This window comes from Hemicordylus capensis, chromosome 3, assembly GCF_027244095.1.
Source record: "Hemicordylus capensis ecotype Gifberg chromosome 3, rHemCap1.1.pri, whole genome shotgun sequence".
Lineage (NCBI taxonomy): Eukaryota > Metazoa > Chordata > Lepidosauria > Squamata > Cordylidae > Hemicordylus > Hemicordylus capensis.
Genome location: NC_069659.1, coordinates 192,846,389 through 192,862,761, shown reverse-complemented (window position 1 = coordinate 192,862,761; position 16,373 = coordinate 192,846,389). Strand labels below are relative to the sequence as shown.

The window sequence follows — 16,373 nt, the reverse complement described above, 5'->3', positions numbered from 1 at the left end:
CTATATGTTTACATGTGCTTTATTAATTCAATAAAGTTTATTTATTTATATTTATTTACATTTATATCCCGCTCTTCCTCCAAGGAGCCCAGAGCAGTATACTACATAAGTTTCTCCTCACAACCAACCTGTGAAGTAGGTTAGGCTGAGAGAGAAGTGACTGGCCCAGAGTCACCCAGCTAGTATCATGGCTGAATGGGGATTTGAACTCAGATCTCCCTGGTCCTAGTCCAGCACTCTAACCACTGCACCAGTTGTGGCTGTTTTCTTTCAATTCCCAGCTTGTGTCTTTATGGGTGTGGGGGCAAAAAGTAAACTGCACTTCCTTTAGCCGATCACAATAAGGAGGAATTTTACTTTCTTTAATACAAAAACCAAAGAAACATACAAAAACATACAAAGGGTCATTTCAGGAAATACAAAGTGTATATACAACTTTATTGTAGAAGAGTAAATATTTTAGTAACCCAAGTACTTGTGTCATTGTGGAGAAATGAGTATTTTTTTAACCTTGAATAAGCTTTGTATTAGTTTTATATTATTTTATCTTATGGTTAATAAAGACCTGGTAAGTGTGAGTTCGGTCATTTAAGGGTTAATGGACCATAAGGTGTGCAGTCATGGCTTGTTAGTAGAGCACCCCCTGAGTTGCCCAAGAAGAATATAGAATATTGGGAGAAGATGGTTGCGCGTTTTTATGAGACGGTGAGTTAGATTTGGTGTCTGACTCTCAAAAAGATAAGACAGTTTAGGGAAAAGAGCTGGTTCTGAGTTAAGCTCTTCGAGCTATAAACCTATAAAGGAATAAATTAGCCTAGTTCAATGAGGAGTGATACAGCTAAATATATATATCTCAGTATGACTTCTATAAATAAAAAGAAGCCAATTAAGAACTGAAGACCTTTAATGCTGCTTGTACTGTAAGGGGAGAATTGTGAGGAGTGGTATATTCACAATACTTCAAGGAGGAGTGAGGAAAAGGGGAATTTGGTCTGTAAAGGAAAGAAAGAAAGAAAGAAAGAAAGAAAGAAAGAAAGAAAGAAAGAAAGAAAGAAAGAAAGAAAGAAAGAAAGGGTCTAACAGCAGAAAAGCATAATGCATAGTCCTATAAATACTTTATAAAGATTTATAAGAAATCTTTAAGAAACACACCAGCAATACACCAAGCATACACCAGCCACTGTCAAGTTGTCAAATACCAGCTTCAAAGTTATACATAAAACAAGTTAAGCATCAATACTCTGAAACCTTGAATCACACTTGCAAATACAAACTTTAGTACTGTTAAAAGTGAAACCAGAAATTACACCTGTGTGTGGTGGCAGCATAAGCAGAATATACCTTTTATTATTTTATATTGAAACAAAAAAGCCTTAAAGAGTCACAGCAAATCTAGGAAACCCCACAGTCAAGACACATCAGACCAATGGTCTCTGAATGGCGAGGGGCGGGGTGTGTGTGTGGGGGGGGGAGGATAGAATTCTCCAGATCAAATACCACATGGAGCAGGAAAGCCAGGACTTCATCTCCCAGTGTATTTTTCATCCATTTAAAGCAGCCACGATGGGGGTCAATTTGGATCAGAGCTGTGGTGCTGGCAGCAGGGGTGGGGGTGGGGAGTTCTTGATGCAGTTCTGATCCAAACACCTCCCCTCCAAAAGCTGCTTTTAACTGCTGAGGAGAAAAATGTAGGTACCCATATTGTACCTAATACCAGCCTCAGGGAAGCAGTAATTTAAGATGCAGGTGAAGGTAAAGTGTGCCATTGAGTCGGTGTTGACTCCTGGCAACCACAGAGCCCTGTGGTTTTCTTTGGTGGAATACAGGAGGGGTTTGCCATTGCCATCTCCACGCTGTATGAAATGATGCCTTTCAGCATCTTCCTATAGCGCTGCTGCCCGATATAGGGGTTTCCCATAGTCTGGAGGATTCGAACCAGCAACCTCTTGCTCCCTAGGCAAGTGACTTCCCTGCTGCACCATTAGGTGGTGTTTAAACACCCCGCTCTAGTGCCTCACTCACCATGGATCCAAATGGGGGTGGGGCTGCTTTTAATGAAAGAAAAATACATTGCGAGATCTGATCACAGTTCCTGAAAGCTTCCAGGAAACTGCATGTTTTGGTACATAAAAATACATTCTCTTAATCTCTCAGTAAGGCTGACTGGGATTGGAAGGAGGAGGAAATATTTGGGCTCATACTTCATTTTTAAGTATCCTGGGCTGAAATAAAATAGTATTACCCAAGTAATACTTGGGCATTACAAAAAGCATTTGCTCCTGCCTGACACAAGCAGTTCATGTCGCTCAACCAATGCGGGTTATGTCCAAACCATACATGCACTATGTGTACGTGCATAGTTACAAATTTCTTTAAGTTGAAATAGGCCAATAAGGACCCGTTGATGCTACTTCTTATCCATCCACTGACCAACAGTAGACTTTCCCCTTCTCGTCACCAATCAGGAGCTTGGAATAATTCCTTGGAAGATAATAGACAGAGAAAGTAAGTCTTTAGGAATAGCATGGTTGATGGTTTGCAGTGAAATGCATTCTGTAGTTAGAATAAAAATATTTTTAAGATTATTTCAATTAAGAATATTGCTGTGAACTAGCTGGGCCGGGTGCAGAGCATCTGCACCTCTGTGCCTCTAGTGCAGAGCATCTGCGCCTGCCACTTTCTCCCCTCCCCTCATCCCACTGCTGCTTTTTTGTCCGCCTGCGCGCTGCCTTCTACTCCCACCCACCCCCCGCTGCCAGCTGTATTCCTCCCCCGCCCCGCCGGCTGTCTTCCTCCCTCACCGCTGCCAGCCGTCTTCTTCACCAGCCCACCCGCCATCTATCTTCGTCCTCCCTCCTGCCTGACTCTACCATCATTGTTTCCTTGGGCCAGCCACCAACATTCACCGCTGTTTTCTTTGCCTGCTGGACAGCCCCAACACCATTTCCTCCCCCACCCCCCAGCTTGCAAGAGCTGCCCTGCACGAGATTAGCGACGGACATGCCTAAGAGAAATATATATATATATATATAAAGAAGATTATACATATCTAAGATATACAACATACATTTTCACGTCAGGAACATTGCAGGGAGCAACAAGTCCCTAGAAATGGTGGCTTACACTAATGGGGTGTGAAATCTGATTCCGTCCTTCCCCCAACTCCCTGCACACTGCTAGTGAAAGAGGAGAGGCTCTGACAGTGACTGTGTCATCACTGTAGTCTTTCATTGGGAATAAGTCCTGCTTATAAGTCCTGACTTTCTTTAGGAATAAGTCCAGTCCAGTGGGGACTGTTTTTCACTGTTTGGTCCAAATTTGGACTGAACTGCAGGACCGCAAACTGGTTTGGTTGAACTGACTGGCTGGGCCGGTCAGTCCAACCGAACCAGCTTGAACTGGTCTGGCAGTGAGAGGGGTGAGGGCAAACCTTTTAAAGTAGCCCACGTGGTGATGACTTAGCTAGGCTCTGGCACTCTATCTTGCAGTGTACTTCTATGCTTCCTAGCCTTGCTGTTTATTATATATCTATCTATATCTATATCTATCTAACAGCAATCATTCTAATAGCAAATCATACCCCATTTTTCACTCTTTGGTCTGTGGAACAAATGGCAGTAAACCATTTGGTCCTTGCATGAGGAAAAAGCTCCCAATAGCACCCATTTTCCCCTTGAAAATAGGGGGCACAAACTGTATCATGTGTAGGGTAAAGAGTTGAAGCCTCCCTAATCTCCACTGTGGTCCCAGTTTGAATCAGGGCTCTGCTTTAAAAATTCAAACACACATGATCTATGACATATAGTTTGGCCTATAGGATCAAAAATACATGTTCTACCCTGCTGTGTCCAAATCTTTCCTCAAAATTGCAGTTAAGATTTTTGTGGGGGTATCACTTGCCCTCAGCACCAGGGAGATATTCTTCTGCTCCTGGGAAATGCAATTCTTTCCTCTGAGTGTACACATCCATTGCTGCTTCAAATGAGGTGTCAAAAATAGTTGTGCTCAGATCTCAAGGGATCTTTCTGGGATTATTCCTGTGAGGCTGGGTAGTGATGTGAGGCTGGGAAGAGCTGCAACTGGAGTCCAGGACTTGGACTAAAAATACATGTAACCTTTCCATGTACATGGACTGCTCTCACTTTTGCCTCAGTAATCTCCATTTATCTTATTTTCACTAGTAGCAAAATGAGTACATGTCATTTAGAACTCATTAGCTGCTCTGGCATTTGTTTGGTTACTAGCCCAATTTGTTCAATTGATCTAAAACAAATGTAACTCCAGCGCATATGCTACAGTATATCATCCACATGTGCACACACACATGGGGGAGGGAGGGAGAGAAATAGTTTTAATACTGTTTTAAAATATTATTTTAAAATTTTAAAATTGTAACGTTTTAACTTTTTTTTTGTTCTTTTGTTTTAACTAATGTTTTACTTTTTCTGTTTTTACTTTATTGTAAACTGCCCAGAGACGTAAGTTTTGGGTAGTATAAAAATATGTTAAAGAAATAAAATAATAAAAGATATAATTCTTCAAACCCAAGAGCCAAAAAAGACAGGGTAGCAGCAAATCCATGTTTTATCTGCTGGATCAGATAAAAGCAGGTTGGTGGTGTCCAAATATTTAAAGAGCAAAAGGGTTCATGAGTGGTGTGTGTGTGTGTGCACACACCAGTGTTTCCTGTAAGAGAGATTCCCATATGTTGTTGACTACAACTCCCACAATCCACAGCTGCAATGGCCTTTTTCTGGGGAATATGGGAGTTGTAGTCAACAACATCTGGGAATCCCTCTTATAGGGAACACTGGTGCTGACTCCTGTCTTCAGTTTATTTTCCTGTAGTCTGTCCCCCAAGGTGCTTTTCTCCAAATTGGTTTATTTGAAGTATTGAAAGCCAGCTGGGGGGGAAACACCTTGTAAGCGATAGGGGTGCAGGAAGATAAACTACGGGCAGTTCAGTATTCCTTTCCCCTTAAAACTGGACCATTTTACTTTATGCTTGCTAATAGGATATCTACCAAACCTCAGATAAAGGGACTATCTTACAACTTCACAAGGAAACTATAAAGATTACAAAATTCATTGCTTAGGGTGTCCTCTACTGGCCACAGTAGATACTGCAATTGAGATGATTACCTGGAAACTGCCAAGGCTGTGACAGATGGAATGGCTGTTCTAGGCCTCTTGGATGGAGTCACACTGAGATCTAGCTCTTGACAGAGAACAAATGGTTCTTCAGCCTTGTTGCCTATTGTGATATAAAAATAAATATTCAGAAAATGGTTGGGGACCTCCATTTTGGGTGGGGAGAGTGGGTAGTAGCAAATATTATTTATAGTCAGCAACTTGTTAAATGGGGAACAAATATATTTAATCCTGGCCAGTGCTGTTGCCAGAAGGGTCTGTCCCAATTGAATTTGCAGGCTATGATAGTTACATGTGCTGACGTGTGGCTGTATCAATTGTGGGCTAAATTGGATTTGTGTATTATTGCTTTCTAAATTGCATGCCTAGTTCAGCAAAATTGTTCATCAGTGTTTACTGGCTCAGTACTTAATAAGATGCCCCAGAATACCTTGCTGCCAGGATATAATGCAGCCCATAATTGCCCAGTAAAAACAAATTACATGAAGATCTGGTATTATCAACTTATCTAAATCTGTTCATAATACAACCAATAATTAAATGCCAAGAACGGTGTGCAAAAAACCATAACTCAATCATTGTTACTTCTGTGTTTGTAATGACCACATTTTGGATTAATCGTTTTTAACTTTAATGTTGCAAAAGAGACGGGGGAATTTCTGCCTGTTGAAAATATCTTGAAAGCAAATGGAATGGTGAGGGAGCAGAGACTCCAATGGCTGCTAGGATTAAGCCCATTAGATAGTGAAAGATGTTGCCTTGGATATAGAAGCAATTAGCATTGTTGGTAGGCATGCATGCATGTGTGGAATTCCTATGTGGCCATTTTATTGCTGAAGGAATTCTGACTGCCAGTGTGATTCAGTGCACAGCTCCATCTCAGCACAGGGTGAACCTTGGAGAAAGAACGGGATACACATGTTTTGTGGTGGTTGTTTTTTTAAAAAAACCCAGCACACACACATTTCTGTCCACTCATTCTCAGGAAGTCATGTATGACTAGAGCAGATGAGGTGGAATGGGGCTCTTTATGTTTAGAAACTTTTCTGGACAAGAGCCACATTTCCCTCATAAACATGCCTCCCTGCCTGAAAGAAATGTTGTTGTTGTTTTGCTAACTGTATGTCAGTTCATGCAACTTATAGAAATTGGATGTCTCCATCCTTAAAGAACAGCAGAGAATGTGTTTGCACATTTGTGTAATACTCACCATAAATCAGTTTGCCAACTGTTGTGTGTATATGTGTGTGTGAGTACAAATAATTTAAATATACACAAATGCCAAAACCAAATTGTTAGCAGCTGCTGTATGTGTTAGAGAAGCTGAACTCTGGTGCCGTTTATTTATATATTAAGTGCTGGGATTTTACATTGAAATTTTAAGTTCCCTTTTTCTTGAGCTCAATAAACAAGTAGTACCGAAGAAACCTTTGCACTGGGAGCCCCCTGCTGGCTTCATGCAGTCTTGGCAGATCTCCAGATTTATTGATGCTGCCCGAACAGGGGAAGCTTTCTTTTCTTTTGAAATATGATTTGTGCATATGCTGAGGGCATATTCCTCTCCTTTGTAACAAGTTTCTAATTGTTTCCTTTGTAACAATTAGAATACTCTCCTAATCAAATAGTAAGGTCTTACTCTGGACCTAAAATGTGCTCAGGTGAAACTTAGGGGAATAAATTTGGCATATCATGAACATACATCTCATTCTGAGGATGCCTGTCCAAATGCATTTGACACTTCAATTTGGATACTGTTATTTAGAAAGGACATTTAATTGAAGCTGAGAAGCTTCTGGCAAGACAAAGGAAATTAAGCAAAACTGGCTGATGGCCCACCCGGCCTGGCCTTTCTGACGGCCCGCCTGGCCCGCTTCTCCCGCCCACTGCTGCCTGCTCCTGGCGGCCAGGCTGGCCTGCCACCGCCTCCTTATCCCAGCTGCCATTTTCTCCCCATCCCCGTCGTTAGTCTGGCAGCTGCTCACAAACTCTCGTGAGAGCTGCCATGCATGGGATTAGTGATGGGTACGCCTAGGAGAAATAAATATATAGATATGTAGGCCAAGTGATATAGTTGTCAGGCCAACATCTTAGGTTTTTCCCATAAGTCATATAAGGCACACATATTGGACTATCAGTATAATGAGCTTCCATGAGGTCCCCTTGCCTGGAGAAGTGAGCTTTCCTCATTCTATACCCATTTCAGCTTCTTCAAAGGCAGCCAAAGGTAGCATGGCTACTGAAACGGGTGACCACATCCTAATTTTGGACACTGATATTGGCCACTGATGACCACAGTGACAATGGCCACTGATGCTGATGCAAGGACCACTCTGATGCTAAAGATGCTGTAAACTCCTAAGGCAGTCAAATTCAAGGCAGCTTGCATGACTTCAGTAAAAGGTGATTCAGTATTTTTGGAGCTGCTCTTGTTCTCTCCCTTTCAAAGTTCTACCTTTCCTAAGTTATTTAAATATATGGATTTGGAAATGGCCATAGTGTAGATATTAAGATGGTGAATATAGGGCCACCAGCTTGGCACTCTTTCCTCCCTCCCTCCCTCCGGGCCGTTGTATATCACAGTGGTTGACATCTAGAGCAAGGAAGCACCAGTGCAGTGAGAGGAACAGGCTAACAACATTTTTCAACTGATGCACTGGCACCCTGGGGAAGGGGCCACGTGGAAATCCTCTGTGCCACGTGGAAATATGTCCATGAAGGTTGCACAGCCATGTAGCTATTCACCAGTTGCTTTCTTTCTCAGAGCCCCAGCTTGCAAAGTTACTTCTGCCCAGATTGGCGAGAGAAGAAAGTGAGCTCCACTGAGCCAATCCCTTCATGCAAGGTTTATGCTCCAGCATTTTTAAATGGTCAGTTTTAAACTAGGGATTTAATGCCTAATTTAGATGCAATGCCTCCTGAATACAGAAAATACAACAAATATTTATACATCACTTTTCAAAAGAATTTCCCAAAGTGATTTACAAATAAACAAATAAAAATGGCTCCCTGTTGCCAAAGGGCTCACAATCTAAAAAAGAAACATAAGAGAGACACCAGCAACAGCCACTGGAGGGATGCTGTACGGATAGTGCCAGTTGCTCTCCCCCGCTAAATAAACAGAATCACCACTTTAAAAAGGTGCCTCTTTGCTCAGTTAGCAGGAGACATTGCGCTTGTCTTATCTAAACTTGCTTAGCTTCCCTTGACATTTCTCCTTGAGAGGAACCTTGAAATTCACTTTAATTTTGTTTGTTAGAAATTTCATTGCCATAACTGTTTAAAACCCCATTGGGACAGGCATCATTGCAGTTTATTGGGTTTCAATGTACACATTTACATTTCAAAGGAATTCCTTTTAGGAGCAATAAGGAAACAAATGGGTTGGTTTCCAATTCTCTAATCTCGCCATAAGTCCAGCACTGAGCCTCAGGCGGTGTTACAACAGCTTTGCTGGGGGCCCAGTAGAAGGCTGGAATTAGGAAACAAACCCTCCTATTCAAACCTAAGTATCATCTCCTTCACAGAGAGATTATGTTCAAGTTGTTCTTACCATTGTTTGCCTTGCATTTAAGAGAGTCTTCCTGTGATCTTATATTCTGGTATGGGTGTGAGGTATTTTGAAGCTTCCAGACCTGTAAAGCAGAAGAAAACATATTAAAAGAAAAGAAATCATGGCTGATTAACAAAATTTGTTTATTTATCCTATTTCTATACCACCTGATATGTACATCTCTAGGTTTACTTCTGATTTAATTAATCAATTAAATCTGCATATGATTGAAATAGTTCTTAAGGAGGGAGGAACACATTTGTTTTTAGATGATGTATCTTTGTATCACCAGAGGCACCACCTTAGAGGAGGAATTTAGTAGAGAATGCTTTCCCAGCCAAAAGGCCGAGAAGCGATTACTACACTTGATCTTAGCCAAAAGGCCGAGAAGCGATAGAGGAGGAATTAAGAACCTAAGAACAGCCCTGCTGGATCAGGCCCAAGGCCCATCTAGTCCAGCATCCTGTTTTACACAGTAGCCCATCAGATGCCACTGGAAGCCTACAGGCAGGAGTTGAGGGCATGCCCTCCCTCCTGCTGTTACTCCCCTGCCACTGGTACTCAGAGGCATCCTGCCTTTGAAGCTGGAGGTGGCCTATAGCCCTTCGACTAGTAGCCGTTGCTAGACCTCTCCTCCATTATCCAAACCCCTCTTAAAGCCATCCTGGTTGTTGGCTGTTACAACATCTTATGGCAGAGAATTCCACAAGTTGATTATGCAGTGTGTGAAAAAGTACTTTCATTTGTTGGTCCTAGATTTCCTGGCAATCAATCTCATGGGATGACCCCTGGTTCTAGTGTTACGGGAGAGGGAGAAGAATTTCTCTCTATCCATTTTCTCCACACCATGCATGATTTTATAGACCCCTACCATGTCTCCCCATCTTCTTGCTAAACGAAACAGCCCCAGGTGTTGTTTCTCTCATATATTCTTTGTATGAGGGAAAAGGGGAATTCCTCTTCCAAAATGACATCTAGTACCCACAGTTGTAAACACTTGAATTAAACATATTTATATGCATTTATCTACTTATTAAAAATCTGCTTTCTGATTCAGCAGGGGTATATTTTTAATAGCCAAAAGGTTTTCAACTGATGTATCTAATTGATTAATTGGCCAAATGTTACAATCCCAATTAAAGGCAGCTTTGGAAAGGCAGAAGACATGCTGGCATGGTCGTTCCCAGACAGCGATTTTACTTTGCTTCACCACAAGAAGGGCGGGTGGGCCACACATCGGGTGGATTTATGTTGAAGTCTGTGCTATCAGGGAGCAATCCATACATGGTTCGGGTTTCCCCCTGCGCACTGGAGCTTAACCTGTACCATCTCTGTGCTTAAAAGTTCCACTTTTTGCAGAGGCTTTTTGGAATATTTTGATATATCCAACAACACCAATGTTTTTTCTGAGAAACTGTATGGAGAGGCCATGCTGACAGAGTGCCTCTTTTAAAAGCCTCACTTTTTTCTTTTTAAACATTTGCTTGGTGATCTTGCAGAACATCATTCTATGCACCCACATGGTACATTTTGTTTTCTTCATTAAATAAAATGTATCTCCTTTATTTTCTTTTTGAAAAGCCTCCTCACTCTGACTCCCAGTGGCACTTTATGGTGAACATAAGAAGGCTTTTCTTAAAGACTCACTCCCCCCACCCTCTATTTTTCTCATTTTTACATTTGTTTGGTGATCTTCTATGCACCTCATGTTCTGTGCACCTGCCCTGTATGCATAGAATGATGTTCCGCAAGATCACCAAGCGGATGTTAAAAAACAAAACAAAAAACTCGGCTTTAAGAAAAGCCTGCTTATGTTCACTAAGAGTGGTACATTCCCAGTGTACCACTCTGGAAGTGATACACCCTACACGGACTTGAACAGCGCATGGCATGAATGGTATATGGAAATGTTTTGGAAGGAACCAACAGGAACCCTATTAAATCAGCCCCATATGAACGGCCCGCAGGTTTCTTCAAATTTATTGTGCTTATATACAGCTCATAACTTGCTCACACCCCTCTACTGCCACATGCGGTGTCATTAGGGTTGTCAGAGTCCATTTTGGGGACAGCTCTTTGCCTTAATAGTCATGTGGAAGTTCTCGCTTCTATATGACTATTAGACATGAAGGTGCTTGCTTCTCTTGTGCCCTCTCTTGTGAGCTGAGCCCAGTACTGAAGGTACTGCAGGAAGGCTCAATAACTTCCTGGCTTTCCTGCAGTTGCATTTTGTCCCTAGATTATTTAAAATCTGCATATATTTTAGAGAATTAGCATAAGGCTTTTTTCTTTCCAAGTGACGTATGTCCTGACTCTTTCAGATGTGGCTCAACTTGGGATTTGCATTTGCTCTCTGTCCCAGTTGTTCCCAATTTCTAAAATGTACTCAACATCAACAGCTTCTCACTTCTTACTTCCCCCAAAAGTTTTTCCAGGTAGGAAATGCTCAATCATTTCTGACCAGACATTTGTCACTCAAAATCAATACCATCTCAGACACTTTTCTGTTTTAGAGACCCATATATTTCTCCACTTGAACAGAAAAGCCACTAGGCTGGCAGACAAATATCTGGCAAGGAAGCGATTAAACAGCCACTTCTCCATACTTTCCACTTGAACCTGCAGCTGCTTTTCATTAAAAAACAAACAAAAACATCCTGCTGGGAAAGGAGACTGGAACTATACATAATGTGTGGTTGGAAAAATGACTTTGCATTTGCACCTCAGCTCTACCTGACTGCATCTTAAAGGGTGCCACCCTGTGCTACAGAAGCCCTCTCAGCTGCCAGCCAACAGAATCTGTTTCTTTGCCCCCACACGGCCAGCCAGCAACTGTAGACAGGCTGATGTTGGATAGCAGACTAGACAGACTAGGAAACAAGAAACAGAGGACTGGAGGCAAGACATGTAGCTGAGGATGGGCTGGAGATCAGGTCTTGGGGGAGGGGAGGAAATCTATGCTGCTGCTCAATGGGCAGAGTTGCTCAGATTGGAGATCTGGCGCGGAGGCAGAGGTTTTATAAGGCCTAGTGCATCTTCACTAGGGGTCAGCAGACAGTGCTCAGACACCTCAGCCTAGAGAACACTCTGGACCTACAGAACCTAACATTCTTGAGGGACCACAGCACTGATAGAGCAGGAAGTAAAATGCTGGAGGCTGGCTTCTGAAAGCCCTGACTCAACACATGCACACCATGGCCTTTTTACTTTCTCACAAGACAAGGAGTCTATACTAATAGAAACCCTACCTTGCAAAGGCCTACCTGCACATTGCCACCTGTGTCCCCAGTGACTATGAGGCTGTGAACATTCCAGTCCATCACCTCAGTGAAACAGCAGCAGGAAATTGTTGCTCCAAGGCTGAAAGTAGGGCTGACTCTAGCCAGAGGTTGCCCATTGACATTCCACAGATGTAGGGATGCTCCAGCACATGAGGCAATGTCACCCTGAAACACACCACAGGGCATTACTTTACAGCATGAGACAACCATAGATACTGTCCAAAACACAACTGCACACAACTACAAATATTTATACACAACTACAAATATTTATATACCACTTTTCAACAAAGGGACTCAAAGTGGTTTACAGAGAAAAATAAATGATTCCCTGTCCTCAAGGGACTCACAATCTAGAAACAAAGACAAAATAGACACTAGCAACAACCACTGATGCTGTTGGACAGTGGCAGTTGTTCTCCCCCTGCATAATACAAGAGAATCACCTCCTTAAAAAGTGTCTCTGCTTTCAGCAGCTCGTAATACCATGGAGCACTGGTGCAACACCACTGAGAATCTCATGGCACACAGCATTCTCTCTCTCTCTCTCTCTCTCTCTCTCACACACACACACACACACACACACACCCTTGTTCTCCCATCTTTTGTTTTTCTTTTTAGTAACAGCTGTGGAGCAGGGCAAATAGCAGTTTTGTGGTGGTGGTGTGGTAAGGTTTTCACTCCCCATGAAGCCTTAAAAAAAGAAGAAGAGGAAAATGGAAGCATAATAATGCTTTCAACGTCACATATTGTTTGGCCATTTTAAAATAATGCACATCTCATAAAGTGACGAACATACAAACCAACCAACTATTCAAGCAGGAAAGCAAGGAAGAGCAGTAGCAAGGGAGGTGGGTGTGGATTGGGCATAGGAGTGGTAACAATATAAGTGGGGAGAGTAGGAACCTCCTAAAACTCCCTGACAAAACTGCTTAAAAAGGTTCATGAGCAATATGCTAGTTAACAAATGTAGAGCAATTAAATCTAGACAAATTTATATTCTGTCATACAACTAAGTAAAACATATAACTATAATCTGTTTATATTATTCTCTAATCCTGTGTGTGGCAGCTCTCGCGAGAGTTTGCGAGCAGAAGTACCTGATCAGGCAGTGGGGATTCCACATGCAGAAAGGGAGGAGGAGCCTGTGGCACCGTGGGAGGAGGAGCCAGTGATGGTTATAGGGGGGAGGAGCCAGTGATGGTTAAGGTCAGTTGGCATGCAACTGTTACTGGTCGGAAGATGTTCTTGATTGTAGAAGAGAGGAATCTCTCTATATAAAAGGATAGTGAGCAGGGATCTCCGAAGAGAGAGGTCATGAGGGAGGAAAGAGTCCCTTCGGGAGGAGGCTGTCGTTGTGTGAATTAGATGAGGAAACAAGATCAACAAGATCTGTTAACTCAGGAAGGGGGAAATAGAGAGAGGGGAGGGTTAGAAAGACAGAGGGGAAGAGCTTGTACATTTATACATTTATCTACTTATTAGAAATCTGCTTTCTGATTAAGCAGGGGTATGTTTTTAATAGCCAAAAGAGAGAAAGAGAGAAAAAGAAGGGAGGGTGAGGGACGGACCCGAGCCTGTCAGCAGCCTGAGGGGAACGAGCGGCCATGGCGGTGCCTATTGGCAGCAAGGAAGAGCCCAGTCCACCACTGCTGCTGTTTGGGGCTACCGAAGCCATTGCAGGCAGGCAAGGCCGAGGCCTTTCAGTGGGTTAGGGTTAGGGGAACGAGCGGCCATGGCGGGGCCCGGTCAACCGTGGCTGCTGCGCCTGTGTGGAGGAGCAGGAGTGGGGCTTGTGTGAAGGTAGAGAGGTTTCTGGGGATAGAGGGCTGCAGTTTAGCCAACAGGTGCCAGCAATGCTACAGCTGTGACCTGGAGCCCCCTGGAGTAAAATGGAGTAAAGGGATGTAGGAGTGATCCAGAGGGTTGAAGGGGATGGAAGCAATGGGATGGAGCAGGAAAAGCAGGAGTGCGGCTCAGGTGAGGGTGGAGAGATCTCTGAGGTAAGGGGGGCTGAGGCGGGGGTGAGGGGAGCAATCAAGTACTAGTGCACAGATGCTTTGCGTGGGTTAAGCTAGTAATAATAATTCTATCCCAAAGCTATTAGCCATTTAGTTATACTTCTGTTCTCTCAATATGTAATGCATTCTGACCAGTGAGTATCAATGTAAAATTAATTCTAAGTCCTTTTTCTATTGGAATCTTTAGCATACTTTAGTGGAAGTAACATGGGATTGCTCAACTCCAGGGTCATAAGGGTTACTCATGTGTAAACCCTGCCTTTCCTACTAGGATTTCAGGGAAGCACAGATGGTCTTTCCCTTGCATTTTTATTCCCGTGCCTCCCTGTAAGGTAAGCAAATGTGATTGGACCAAAATAAGTAACCCAATGAGCTTTGTGGCAAGTGGAAACCTCTGGTCATTTCTCTCTGGTCAAAGTCCAACCACTATATCACACCAACTCCTATGTAGGCTGATTTCAGAGATTCTGAATTTCTAGACACTGACTATTCACACAAGCAGCCCTAAGTGGGTAGCCCGAATTTTTTAACTTGAGTTAAAGGGCATGAGCACACCCTTTACCCAAGCATATACAGAGAGTGCCTAGCTTGAGGGGGAATCCCTGAATGCACTGTGCTGCTTGCGCAGTAGTACCAGCTAGTACCCAGATGCCAGACAAAGTGAAGTACATGCAAGGAGTGTATGATGTAACCAAGTACACAGGAGTGCATGAGTTCCTGAAAGCTAAACCTAGCTTGGAGAGAACAGCTTGTAACAATCCTCCTCCACCTCCTCCTTGGCTCCTCTGCCTCAGAGGCCGCTTTTAGTGCCCCCTTCAGCATTAAGGATACTATTAGAAACCTCTGTAAAAAGAAAAATCAATCTGTCGCGTCTCAGGATGGTTTCTCGCAGGGAAGGGCACCCATTAAGTCATCATGAAATGTTCATGGATGTGTCAGGAAAAAGATGATAAATGAGTATCTTACCGTTGAATCATTGATGGCAACAGCCGAGAGGCATGCCTCGTGAGCAGGAAGCTGGGTGATATGTGTCAGCTGGTTCAGGTCCCAGATGATGCAGGATCTGTCAACGGATCCACTCACAATGATGCTATAGGACATGGAGGCAGCCAAGCAGGTCACAGACTCTGTGTGTCCATACAAAGGCTGGGGAACAAAGCAAACAAATACCACAATAAAGAGAGATGCTACTTTAGGAGGAAGCCACAACATAGTCTTCAGTTTAGCAAAGACAAACAATATTTCCCACAGGGAGAGGAAAAAAATCAGAAAGGGGCAGGGAATGGGGAGGAGGGTGTGTGTGTGTGTGTGTGTGTGTGTGTGTGTGTGTGTGTGTGTGTACACGCGCATGTACACACATATGTGGCAGGGGGATTAGATGTTAGGGATGGCACAAATCTGGATTAATTGAACCCCACCCCCTAGTAATTTCCTGGAAGGAGGGCAACACCTTCTGAGAGAAATCTCTGCTGTGGGACCTATCCTGGATTTGAGGACTTACCCCAATTCAAAGCAGAGAGGAAGAGCTCCAGTCATATCAAACCAGTAAAACATGATGTGTGATTAAAGTGATTAAATTTACTGATTAAATTTTAGAGCAGAGTATGAATTAGGGAGTTAGGGAGATATTTGATTGTTTGGTTTTTTTAAAGCATTGAAGTAACATAATCATTCCTTGGTGGGAAGCTTCCACTAGACCTATAGAATTTTCAGTGAATGTGATCAGCCTGTGAACTTGAAAGGCTAAATAGCTAAATAGCACAATCATCACCGATGCTAAATCTGAAATGTCGTGTTAATAGATGTACGTATCAGTGGGTATAGAAATATGATAGCTAGATAGATATGAAAATAGCTTAAACTGTCTTAAACTGGATCTCTCTAACACAACGCAAACTGGTTGTGTTAGAGAGACACGAGAACAATATTTTAGCAATGAAAAATTTCCAGTATTACATTTTTATTAACTCCTTCAGAGCAAAAATTGGCCTAGAACAGCCCAAAAAGCTTGGGTTATCGCACATCCCTTCAGAGCTGGAACTGCAGAACAGCTTAAAATTGCCTTCACAGTCAAGCTGCACTCCTTTTATTACACTTACGATATAACTATTATATTATTATATACTTTTATTAATCCTTTCAGTGTCAGAAATAGAGCAATGGCCTGAAACAACCCAGAATGGCCCCACAGCTGTTAAGTGCTACAGTCTTCTCCAGTGTCTGGAGTCAATTCCACTCCATTCCCTTTTTGGGATGCCATTTGACAGTTCAGGGGCCATTCTGGGCTGTTTCAGGCGGTTGCACCATTCCAATCTATTTTCGATACGGTAGGGTTTAAAAAAAGCCTACTGGAAATATTTCAGTGCTATA

The 16,373-nt window shown here is 42.8% G+C and overlaps 1 protein-coding gene across 1 annotated transcript in view; it reads right to left on the bottom strand.

The window, feature by feature from the left end:
* Positions 1-407: 407 nt before the first annotated feature.
* Positions 408-16,373, bottom strand: part of LOC128350960 (WD repeat- and FYVE domain-containing protein 4-like) — a 286,030-nt gene continuing 270,064 nt past the window's right edge. The window contains exons 47-51 of the mRNA XM_053309906.1: positions 14,970-15,149; positions 11,965-12,147; positions 8,702-8,783; positions 5,143-5,254; positions 408-2,481 (exon numbers count right to left, since the gene is read on the bottom strand). Coding sequence (XP_053165881.1) covers positions 2,415-2,481; positions 5,143-5,254; positions 8,702-8,783; positions 11,965-12,147; positions 14,970-15,149 — 624 coding nt within the window. The 3' untranslated portion in view covers positions 408-2,414. The remainder of the gene's footprint in view (positions 2,482-5,142; positions 5,255-8,701; positions 8,784-11,964; positions 12,148-14,969; positions 15,150-16,373) is intronic.